We start from the raw sequence: 12,500 nt of genomic DNA, 5'->3' as shown, positions 1-12,500 counted from the left end.
TTAATATTTATATTTTTAAAAAGTAAAAATGAGAAATAATTATATAAAATGATTATTGCTTGTTGTTATAAAGCCTAATACTGGACGGCAGAAAAGATTTTCGGTGTCTCTCTGTTTTCGTTGAAATAGAGAAAGGGCGACCACTTCTTTCTGACATAATAATTGATGGTCTTAGTGGATGATACTGGTCATTTAATATTTTAGTTATTTTATTTATACAAAATTTCTCGTATAAAAGATCTACATCGTCAACATCATTTATATAGCGTTTAATGGATTTTTTAATATTTGAATTTATTTTGTTCCTTTCCACTGCTAAGCAATTGCCTCCCCAAGCTGTTATACAAAATGACAAAACACTTTCGATTACTGCTCTATAAAATAATGTGCAGAGGGTTTTATCTATTCTAAACTGAGAGAGTTTTGATAAAAAATATGTACGTCTGCACATCTTATGCCTAATTATTTTCAGGTGTTCATCCCACTTGAGCCTGTCATCAATCGTTACACCAAGGTATTTGTAGTGAGAAACTCGCTGGACGAATTGGTCCTTTAATTTTAACGGTTCTGTCGGTTTCTTCACTCTCCTAAAGTCAATCACTAGCTCCTTTGTCTTGCTTATGTTAAGCTCTAGGTGGTGGGCATCACACCAAGACACAAATCTATCAATTTCTTGCCTATAAGCCACTTCGTTGCCATTTGTTATGAGGCCTTGAAGAGCGGTGTCATCTGCAAACTTTATTAAAGGTACACTCAGGTTTTGACTTCTACAGTCATTCGTGTATATTGTGAATAATACAGGGGACAATACACAACCTTGAGGAGCACCAGTATTTGTAGTTATACAGGAAGATTTGTTTTGTCCTAATTGAACATATTGTGCTCTCTCCGTAAGAAATTCGAGCACCCAAGCAATTATATACTTGTTTAAATTCAGACTAGTCAATTTTTGAACAACCAACTGAGGTTGCATTGTATTGAACGCTGAAGAAAAATCTGCAAAAAGCAATCTGCAATAGCTCCTAGCGTTATCTAGATGCCTGTAGATGTTGTTTGTAAACAGCAAAATGGCATCCTCTACGCCACGTCCTGGTTTGTAAGCAAATTGATGACTATCACTCAATGGCATAAACTGATTCCTAATTTTAACAAGAACAAGTTTTTCTAAAGATTTCATGACTATTGAAGTCAGCGCAACAGGTCTGAGATCGTTCATAGTTTCAAGTTTTTCTTTTTTTGGAACAGGAGTAATTTTTGAAGTTTTCCAAATTTCAGGGATCGAAACGCATTGGAGGGACCAGTTAAAAATATGTGTATAAATGGGGAAAGCTGATGGGCACATTCTTTTAATAGTTTTCCTTTCAATTCATCCGGCCCAGCAGCCTTCCTCTCGTTCAGTTTCGAAAATACGAATCTCGTTTCCTCTTCACTGACCTCAATAGTCATTTCATCTTCCAAAGCCCTGTCTAATTTATGTTTTTCATTTTCAATATCAAATTTGTTTGCTGTGTCGAAACGTGAATAAAATTTATTTAAAGTTTCAATTTCGATATCTTCTGATATAATCGTGGGCTTTGAATTATAGTTAACAGCAGTTTTAAGCCCCCGCCACGTGTCCCGTATATCCCCAGAAGAAAAGCATTTTTCAATTTTATTTTTGTACTTGTCTCTACAACTAGATATTACCCTCTTTATCTCTTTTTGTTTTGTTTTCAGATCTTTTTTGTTTCCACTAGTATAGAGAGTTTTCTTTTGGTTCAATAAAAGTTTTAGATCTTTTGTTATCCAAGGCTTGTTGTTAGGATAATATTTTATTTCTTTTTTCACAATGCAATGTCTTAATCACTTGGTCACCTCCCCCCCCTTCCAAACAAGTAGAAAAAATAAGAAGCAGGTAAAAGTATGCAATGACCCTATTAAGTAACCTCAAAAGAGTATTACGGCCGAATGAAAGAGCTTCATGACGGTAGAAAGCAACAACCCTGATCATGCAGCTGTATAAAGACTTTCCACATGGAGGGAGTGGGACAATCATGCAAATGAAGCCGTTGAAGATCCGAGAGAAGAACTGCCCTAGGGAACTAAGCTCCCCAGGAATGAAAGGGTAACACTGAACAGAGCACGGGCAAAACTTGGGAGAATAGCTGGAAGCATGAAAAAAGTGGGGGTTGGATGAGACCAGCTTGTGTACATGTGGATGCCCACAGCAGACGATGGAGCACATCCTTAGAGAATGCCAGGATGGGCCCAGCTACACTGACCATGATCTAAGAGTCTGCTCCCCAAATGCCGTGGAGTGGGTTCGGTGTTGGAGCTATGATGATGATGATGACTTAGTGATTTGAACGTTAAAAATTGGGGTTGTATGTAATTAAGATAATGAAGCTTCGTAAAAGTAAATTAATTGATTATGAACAACAGATATAGTTTCTTAGGGAACACAATACAAAAAAATAAAAATAAAATGCGACAGAAAAGTAATTCTTCAGAGCCCAGGTCTATATATATGTGACCCTACGCCTCGAAGCGGTATTAAGTCGGGATTTGGAAAACGAAGAAAACCGGTTTTAAAGTGGAAATGGTCAAAATGATCAAATTTCAGTTTTTGGTTGTTTCAGAAACTGCAATCATTTTTCTACATGAAAACATAATAATTAAACATAAGTATCGACGATAAGTTATATATATTTAAAGTTTAAAAAAGCAACTATCAGTGAAACATTCAAAACAAGAGTTGACTTTCTCCCAACCATTTCCAAGGCTTGGTAATATTAAGTCTTTTCCTCCACCAATACCATGTAAGATACCACAGCAAAGGGCGTGTCCTTATCTATCTCAGAGTAAGCATGACTGTTTCCACAATGTCATGGTTCAACCAATAAGGAACTTTAAAAACTGTAAACAAGTCTAAGTTTTTCCTTGACAACTTTACAAATGAATGATTCTGGTTGGTCAACGCTCATCACATGCGCCTGTTGACCATTAAAATGCCCGGGCCGTGTGTCATGACGTCAGCATGCGTGTGTTCCATATGTGTGTGGGTGTGTGTGTGTGTGTGTGTGTGCATTTCGATACATACCAAGTGCTATTATTTTCTTTGTCTAACTGCATTGGTTAATGATCACATAGCTGAAGCTGTCATCTGTCTCAAAATGGAACAATGCAATGAAAAATTTGACCAGCCCATTTCTTTAATTGCAATCTCATTGGTCAATATGTTTCCAGTTGATTGACTATGACTTACTTTCTCTCTGCGCCCCCCCCCCCCCCATCTCGCTCCTCTTTTTCTTTCTCTCTCTCTCTCTCTCTCTCTCTCTCTCTCTCTCTAGCTCGCTTTATTCTCCTCTCTTGCCCGCTCTCTCACGTGTGTGTGTGTGTGTATTTTATTATCTCATTCTTTCTCTTCCTCTCCCATCCTCTTTCTTGATATTTCTTTCCCTGCCCACCCGGCTTCACATAGTTTCAAAACTGTACTTTGAAATTATAAATCCTTCTTTAACTTTTGGCATTTTGAAACCGTATTTCCTCTGATAAAAAAGACAAAAATGTCACATTAAAATTCTTATTTCACTGATCTTTATTTAAATACAAAAAATTCTTCAAAATGTGAGCAATGTCATAAAATTGTCGGCATTAAAAAAAAATAATTTTGGGTTTTGTTAATGACATCTTACATAATAATGAATAACTACAAGGGTAATACTTGGATTATTTCAAAAATGTGTATGTAAATTATCAACTGTATAATCGAAGCTCATGTCAGATTCAGTGATGCCAAAACTCCGGTTTCACCGGAAAAACAATCCGGTCTGGAGCAAAAAATTCCGGGTTACGGGCAACTTCCGTCTAATTCCGGTGATGTTTAATTGTTCTAAGGATACTCCCCCCCCCCGCCCCCGGTCCCGTCCAGTCACTACTAATACAACCACCACAACAACATCATCTTCATTACCACTACAACTACAACCACCACCACCACATCATTATTACCACTACAGCAGCAACTGTCACCACCACATCATCTTCACTATCACTACTACTACAACCACAACCATCACTACCACTACTTCTACAACCACCACCACCACACTATCATCACTACCATTACTACTACAACCACCACCACCACCACCACATCATCATCACTATTACTCCTACAACAACTACCACCGCATCGTCATTATCACCACTGCTACTACTACAACTACTACCACCATTACCACCACATCATCATCACTACTACTACAACCATCACTACCACCACTACTACAATCACATCACCATCCCGACCACAACTACTGCAACGACCACCACATCACCATCCCTACCACCACTACTGCAACAACCACCACATCACCATCCATGCCACGACAACTACAACCATTATTACTTCATCATCTCTACAACCACCATCACATCACCATCCCTACAACTACTATTACAAACACCACAACGCCAACCCTACCATCACCAATACTATTGCAACCAGTATTGCAAGCACCGTAAAAACCCTGGGGCGGTTTGGGTCTAATTATTAGGAAAATCCTTCAAAAATTTGATTTTGAGATTTTGGTGGAAAATGATATTTTATTATCTTAGAAATAATATAATTGTAGTCCAAATTCTTAAAGTAGACTATAAAGGCACGAAATACACAGTCGAAAATGGTACAGGTAGTAAGAAATGTGTGAAAAACGGGAAGCCATTTTGCTATTTTCTAAAAATGTCATTTTTCTAAGGGTATGGGAAACTGTGTCAAACGTTTCTCAGAATCTATTCAATGAAATTGTCTGAAAATTTCCACAGTTATGACAGAGATAATGTATTGTGTCACCATAGAGAGATTTTTTTGATAAGATTTGTGAATTTTAAATCATAATCCTAAATCTGAATTTTTTACATCAATTTTGTCATAACATTTTGATTCTGAACTTTGTAATGATCTAATAAAAATCCCATAAGCTAAAGCCGTAAAATCTCTCTATAGTGACACACTATGGTATAATGTTGACAAGAGGGAAGAATATGGAGGTCATTCCTTCATTAGTTTTTGTGGAACGTTTGCCAGAAGATTGTTATATTTTTTGATGTCAGACCCCCTAATTAGGTCGCAAAATGGGTATCAACTCAGATAATTAAAAATTTTCACCATAAATGTTGTTTTTTAACCTATATTGACGATACAGAATGATTAAAACTGCCCAATATAGGTAATTAATTTTTTTTTTTTTTAGAAAAGACCCAAACCGCCCCTTAAACAAATTTAGCTCAAATCTCTCTCTCTCTCTCTCTCACTCTCTCTCTCTCTCTATCTATCTATCTATCTATCTATCTCTCTATCAATAAATTGCGCTCACTGGATTAATTTTTATGTTCACCTTCCTGCACGTGCCAATAATAGCTAATAACAAATACTTTGACCTCAAACTTTAGCCTCATTAGTTATTAAAGTTCGTGCTGCTCTACTTATCACTTGATGCACTTTTAGCACTCTCTCTCTCTCTCTCTCTCTCTCTCTCTCTCTCCCGCTCTCTCTCTCTCTCTCTAACACACACACACACACACACACACACACACACACACATACACTACAACCAACACCACCGCATCTTCATCACGACCACTACTACTACAATCACCACCACCACCACCACATCATCACTGCCACTACTACTTTAACCACCACCGCCACATCATCATCACTACCACTACCACTACAACCACCACCACCACATCGTCATTACTACTACAACCACTACCACTACATCATCACTACTACTACAATTACCCACACCACATTATCACTACTACTACAACCACTGCCACTACTACAACCACAGTCACCACCACCGCTACCACCACATCATCATCACTACCATTACTACTACTTCTACTACTACTACTACTACTACTACTACTACTACTACTACTACTACTACTACTACTACTACTACTACTACAGCCATTATGACATCATCATCATCACTACTACTACTATTACTACTACTACTACTACTACTACCACTACTACAACAACTACTACTACTACTACTACTACTACTACTACTACTACTACTACTACTACTGCTACTACTACTACTACTACTACTACTACTGCTACTACTACTACTACTACTACTACAACCACCAACACAACATCATCCTCACTACCATCATTATGTTTTGGAGCTTTTCTTCACTTGAAATAAGGAAACTTTGGGGTTGTATTTGACAATGTGTTCATATATCAGAAACTATTTGTAATCATCCCAACTCCCTTTTTGTGTGTGCGGAAATTCCTCTTTCGGCATTGAAATTCCTCCGAGTGGTGTCTGAAATTCCAGTGAGTCAAATTGAAAATTGGCGTCTCTGCAAATTTTATTATTCTCGTCAAATTTTCAATGCCCGTATCTGAGGAGTTATCTTTGCCCATTGATTTGATTATGTGTGAAAACGGTGCCTCACTTCAAAGTCGATTTTCTCAAAACTTGGTTTTTACACTCTCCCTACTTCAAACGGTCATAGTTGGGCAATGAAAAATCAGAATTTTATAAATTTGGTATCAAAATCTGCAGCATAATATTAGCTATGATTGGGTACCAAAAACCCAAAAATGAAAAATCCGACTTAATACCGTTTCGAGGCGGAGGGTCACATATGCAGATCTGACACCCATACCGCTTATGAGCCTTGTTTAACACTGTTGTAATGGTCAATATTTTGCGTCATTTTTTTTTTCGATTTCCATAACAACATTTAACCCATAAGGAATTTGGTAATCAGACCTGCTAAATAAGTGCACGTCGTTCAGAACCATCAGGCGCATGGTGCCGGAGTTTATCCCGGTTTCTATATGGTGAAATGAAACGGACAACACAGCAACATTTGCTTGATACCCTTTTGATAAGACTCTAGTCCGACGCAAAGTATTTTAGTCAGGTCCAGCGGATCCACCTACCCAATACCTACTGGGTGGACGGTAAGGGGAAGGGGGGAAGGGGGGAAGCGGGGGGGGGGGGGGGGGGGGGGGTTAGAAATGTCCGTTTCACGATAGAAAAACCGGGGTAAACCTCGACTCCATGAACCTATTGGTCTTGAAAGATTACTTTTCTTGAAGGACTACTTTTCTTGATGGACTACTTTTCTTGAAGGACAACTTTTCTTGAAGGACTACTTTTCTTGAATGACTACTTTTCTTGAAGGACTACTTTTCTTGAAGGACTACTTTTCTTGAAGGACTACTTTTCTTGAATGACTACTTTTCTTGAAGGACAACTTTTCTTGAAGGACTACTTTTCTTGAAGGACTACTTTTCTTGAAGGACTACTTTTCTTTAAGGACTACTTTTCTTACCAATATCCGAGTGTTTCACATCCTCCAAGCTGTGATATCTGCTGTCGTTTACCATGATGAACAGGGACAACACAACGGCCACTGTGGTGGATAGGGCAGCCCCTATGGCTATTGCCCTGTGGGGAAAAGGATGATTAAAGATGCTAAAAACGACTTCACCAGACTTCTTAAGATAAGATAAGATTATATTTAATTAGATTAGATAAGAATAAGATAAGATAAGATAAGATAAAGTAAGATAAGTTAAGGTAAGATAATATAATATAAAATAAAATAATATAAAATAAGATAAAATTAGATAATGTAAGATAAGATAATGTAAGATAAGATAAGATAAAATTACATAAGATAAGAAAAATATAATAAGATAAGGTAAGATAAGATAAAATATGGTAAGATAAGATAAGGTATACTTTATTGTTCCATTATGGCAAATATAATTTAGTATCACATCGATAGGTAACAGGACATTTCCACATTCTGGTCCTGCATTCTTTTACAATAGCAACACAATTTGTAAGCAACACACGTGCAAATATGTGTACGTATCTTGATATGAAATATCGACATGACATGAAGAGATGAAGTGAGTAGGAAAGTGCCAGAAGACAATAGAGAATAACAATTTCACGGCGCTGATAGGGCTCGAACCCGCGACCTTACTGATACGACAACTACCAGTAAGGTCGCGGGTTCAAACCCCCATCACCGCCGCGACATTTTAATACTTTATTGTCTTCGGGCACTTTCCAACTCACTTCATCTCTTGTTGTTACCTACCAGCATATGTACCTGCTCCACTCACTTTTATGACGTGATTTAAAATGGTATGATATGTTAAAGGGTCAAAATAGGCCAAGGCCTAAATGCAAGTGACTCATTAGCATGTCAACATAGTAAATCAATTTAGCCATGGCCGTTTCATTTCAATTTTTATTTGATTTGCCAGCTGTCACGCCAACGTGAGAGTCATAATAAACATCATGATATGATTATCATATTCTATTGTGTTTGAATTTGTTCGTGCCATTGCTAAAATTTATTACTTCGATAATAATAATATCATTATAATCGAAGTAATAAATGTTAGCAATGACACTAACACATTCAAACACAATAAAATATGACAATCATAGCAAAATTTAGGAGAATATAAAATATGTAAGTTATTCATCATGATGAAACGTCAATTGGTACAGTTTAATACTAGCTAAAAAATCATAGTAGAATTTTTAAAAAGAAAACAAAACCTTTAAAACAATTTTAAGTACACCGTCGATATCAAATGTTACAAAAATAAGTATTTACAAGTCATTCATCACAATTAAACATCAAATGGACAGGCTTTTAGCAGGTCTTATGACAGAATATAAGTATGGGCTTGTTTTAACACTGTTGTCATGGGCAATATTTGAGCTTTTATACGGCGCAATATCAACTAAACGTCCTTGAAGCGCTTCACAAGGGGTCCCTGGCCAACAGCAACACTTAAAATGTAGGACGAGACATGACGTCTGTTATGCGATATTACATTTTATTTTCGGACAGGGACAACGCTGTTAACGGCCACGTACTTATTTTTCACATGAGCACGGTGAGAGAATGTGAGTAAAGAATCTTTTCCAAGGACTCAACTATGCGCCGAATAAAACTCGAACCCAGGACTTTCCGATCCGAAAGCGAGTGTCACACCACAAGACTACATTTTTAGTTTGAGGGTATTTCCATTACACCAATGAGACCACAACAATTTGGGTTGTCAGGCCTGCAGATTAGTACACGTTTGTTTGAGAGTATACTATTAATTTGTGAAGCTATGTGGTCTAACACTTGCCTACGTAGCGGAAGGTCCTGGGTTCGAGTTCTGTTGTGAGCGGCGCGTGATTGAGTCCTAGGAAAATAATCTTTACTCACATTCTTTCTAAACGTACTCAAGTGTAAAATGGGTACCAGGCCGTTTACAGCGTTGTCTCTCTGTCGGGGAAAAAGAATTGTAATTCGCCTAACAGGCGTCATGTTTCGTTCTACTTGTTACATGCGGCTGTGGGCTAGGGACCCTTTGAGCAATTTTAGTGGAAATTATACTATATGAATACTCAGGTTTTAAAAAATATATTATGATAATGAGGCCATAACAATTTGGGTTATCAGACCTGCAAATAAAATCACGTTGGTTTGAAAGTATTTCTATTACAACAATGAACACATAAATAAGAATTTGAGATTTTATATAGAGCAATATCCACTAAACGTGCTCATGGCACTTTACAAAGGGTCCCTGACCAATATCAACATGTAACATAAAGAACGAGACATGACGCCTGTTAGGCGATAATACATTTTTTCCCCAAAAGAGACAACGCTGTTAACGGTCAGTTACTCATTTTATATCTGAGTACGGTGAGAGACAAAGGTACAAGAAATGCTATTTTCACCTTATCAATGTTGATGGAAAGAATGTATTGAAGTCCAGAAAGACCTATTTATTTGCTTTATTGATTAGTCAAAGGCATTTGATAAAGTTAGACATTGTGAGCTATTTAATATCTTGAAGGACTAGATATAGACGGACAAGATCTTAGAATTATTAGAAACTTATATTGGAAACAAAGTGCAGCCGTCAGGATTAAAGTAAAAATATTCAAATTAAACGAGGTGTTAGACAAGGATGTGTTTTGTCACCAGACCTTTTCAATATCTACAGCGAAACAATTATTAGAACTTTAGGATATAGTCCAGGCATTAAGATCAATGGTGAGAATATCAATAATATAAGATGTGCAAATGACACAGCACTAATTTCAGACTCAAAAGAAAATTTACAATTACTCCTTAATAAAGTAGCCACAGAGAGTGGACGTATGGGGTTATACTTAAATGTAAAAAGACAGAATGCATGGTTGTATCAAGGAGAGAAAGAAATCCACCATGTAACTTAATAAGCAATGGAGAAACTATAAAACAAATTCAGACATTTAAATATCTTGGATACATAATAACTTCAGATGGCAGATGTAGCACAGAAATAAAACGAAGAATTGCAATAGCTAAAGATAGTTTTAATAAAATGAGTCTAATTTAAAAAAAAACACAATATCTCAATGACAACAAAACATAGGGTTTTGAAGGCCTATGTATGGCCAGTATTATTATATGGCTGCGAAAGCTGGACAATTACAGAAGACATTAGAAAGAAACTGGAGGCAGCAGAAATGTGGTTTCTTAGAAGGATGTTAAGAATCTCATGGACAGAGCAGAAAAATAATGAAAAAGTATTAGAGCAAGCTGAAACTAAAAGGTTATTAATTCGTACAATAAGAAAAAGATAAATGCAATTTTTAGGGCACCTAAATCGACTAAGTCGAATAGAAGTGACCGATTGTTGTCTATACGAACAAAAAGTGAAAGACACCTCCGATCCTTTTTACCTTACAGTTGCAGAATTTTTAATAAGGAAAATAATTTATAAATTTTGGTCTACGTCTGTTTTAACTTTGAAACTTTTTCTTTAAAATTACTCCATACCCACAATTTTTTAAACATCAATTTATAAAATCGCTTACTACAACTTTTCTATTTACCTTTTTATTCTACATTACGTGCCATGTAATTTAAACAATGTAATTTATCTCAGTCAATTTACAATAGTATTATACTGTAACTAATTCTTATCTTTTTACCAATCTTTTTTTTCTTATATTTTGACATCAATATACCTTTTCTAGATATTTATATCTTTACATTTTTATAATCTGTATGTCCCTTAATTTACACTATGTATAGCCTACAATAGTATTACACTATATATACCCTATTACCAAATTTTACTCTACCACATTATATTTACGTATATTATGTTTATGTATGCATCATTGTCGGCCTTTTACACGTCTGTACACAAATATCCTTTTGGATGAATAAAGTACATTATTATTATTATTATTATTATTATTATTATTATTATTATTATTATTATTATTATTATTATTATTATTATTATTATTATTTATTATTATTAATAATAATATCATTATTATTATTATTATTATCATTATTATTATTATTATTATTATTATTATTATTATTATTATTATTATTATTATTATTATTATTATATTATTATTATTATCATTATAAATGTATTGAACATCTTGCTCTTACAGGAAGGATAGAAGGTAAAAAGACTAAAGGTAGACCAAGAAACACATATTTGAATAGTTTGAACAGCTGGGTGACAAAGAGAGAGAAGAGTAATGTTAGTTTACTGAGGTTATCTGATCAGAGAGATGAATGGCGTACCATGATCACCGATGTCTGGTACTTGAAGAAGAAGACGACGGTGAGAGAATGTGAGTAAAAAGTCTTATCCAAGGATGCAATCAACTATGCGCCAAGCGAGGGTCGAAAACAGGACCTTCAAATCCGAAAGCGAGTGTCATACCACAAGACCACATAGCCGCACAACCATTTGGCTTTTCTGGCCTGCATTGTAGGACACGTCGGTCAGAAAGAAATTGGCCAACATACCTTGAGTGCCCCAAACCAAATGAACGGTATGTTGGCATCAGATCGTAGCCATCGTAAACTTATAGCCTGACACTGGCCAAAAAAAATGACGTCAAAAGACAAGTATTTGGCCACAAAATAAAACACATCATGAGTTATATTCAACATTTCAACCAATGGAATCACTTCTTTCTTTGAGAACTACTAACAACAACTTACGATACGGTGCAAAGAAAACCTTGAAAATGACATCAAACTATAGTGGGTTCTAGCGTAGCCATCGTTAACTTATAGCCTGTGACTGGAACCCACCAGGACTTATAGTTTGACGTCATTATTAGGTGTGTCCACCATCAAGTGAGTTGTAGTTAGTGGAGCTCAAGAAAACGAGTGATTCCATTGGTTGACTATTGAATACAACTCACGATTTGTTTTCTTTTGTGGCCAAAGGCTTGTCTTATGACGTCATTTATTAGTCAGTGTCAGACTATAACGATGGCTAAGCTAAGACCCGTGTCAGACTATAAGTTAACGATGGCTACGCTAAGACCCATATTTTGATGTCATTTTTAGGTTTGTGGTCCGCCTAGTGAGTTGTCTTTAGCAGTGATCAAGGAAACAAGTGATCCCATTGGTTGACT

At 36.1% G+C, this 12,500-nt stretch overlaps 1 protein-coding gene across 6 annotated transcripts in view; it reads right to left on the bottom strand.

Annotated features, from left to right (window-relative positions):
* The window catches only part of LOC144980219 (uncharacterized), a 50,571-nt gene that overhangs the window by 12,277 nt on the left and 25,794 nt on the right, over nucleotides 1–12,500 (bottom strand). For all 6 annotated transcript variants that reach the window (XM_078927802.1, XM_078927807.1, XM_078927805.1 and 3 more), the window contains exon 5: nucleotides 7,354–7,469. In XM_078927802.1, coding sequence (XP_078783928.1) covers nucleotides 7,354–7,469 — 116 coding nt within the window. The remainder of the gene's footprint in view (nucleotides 1–7,353; nucleotides 7,470–12,500) is intronic.

The sequence above is a fragment of the Berghia stephanieae genome, chromosome 9, assembly GCF_034508935.2.
Source record: "Berghia stephanieae isolate SIO BIC M18660-M18661 chromosome 9, UCSD_Bste_1.3, whole genome shotgun sequence".
Classification (NCBI taxonomy): domain Eukaryota; kingdom Metazoa; phylum Mollusca; class Gastropoda; order Nudibranchia; family Aeolidiidae; genus Berghia; species Berghia stephanieae.
This window is presented reverse-complemented; position numbering and strand designations above follow the sequence as displayed.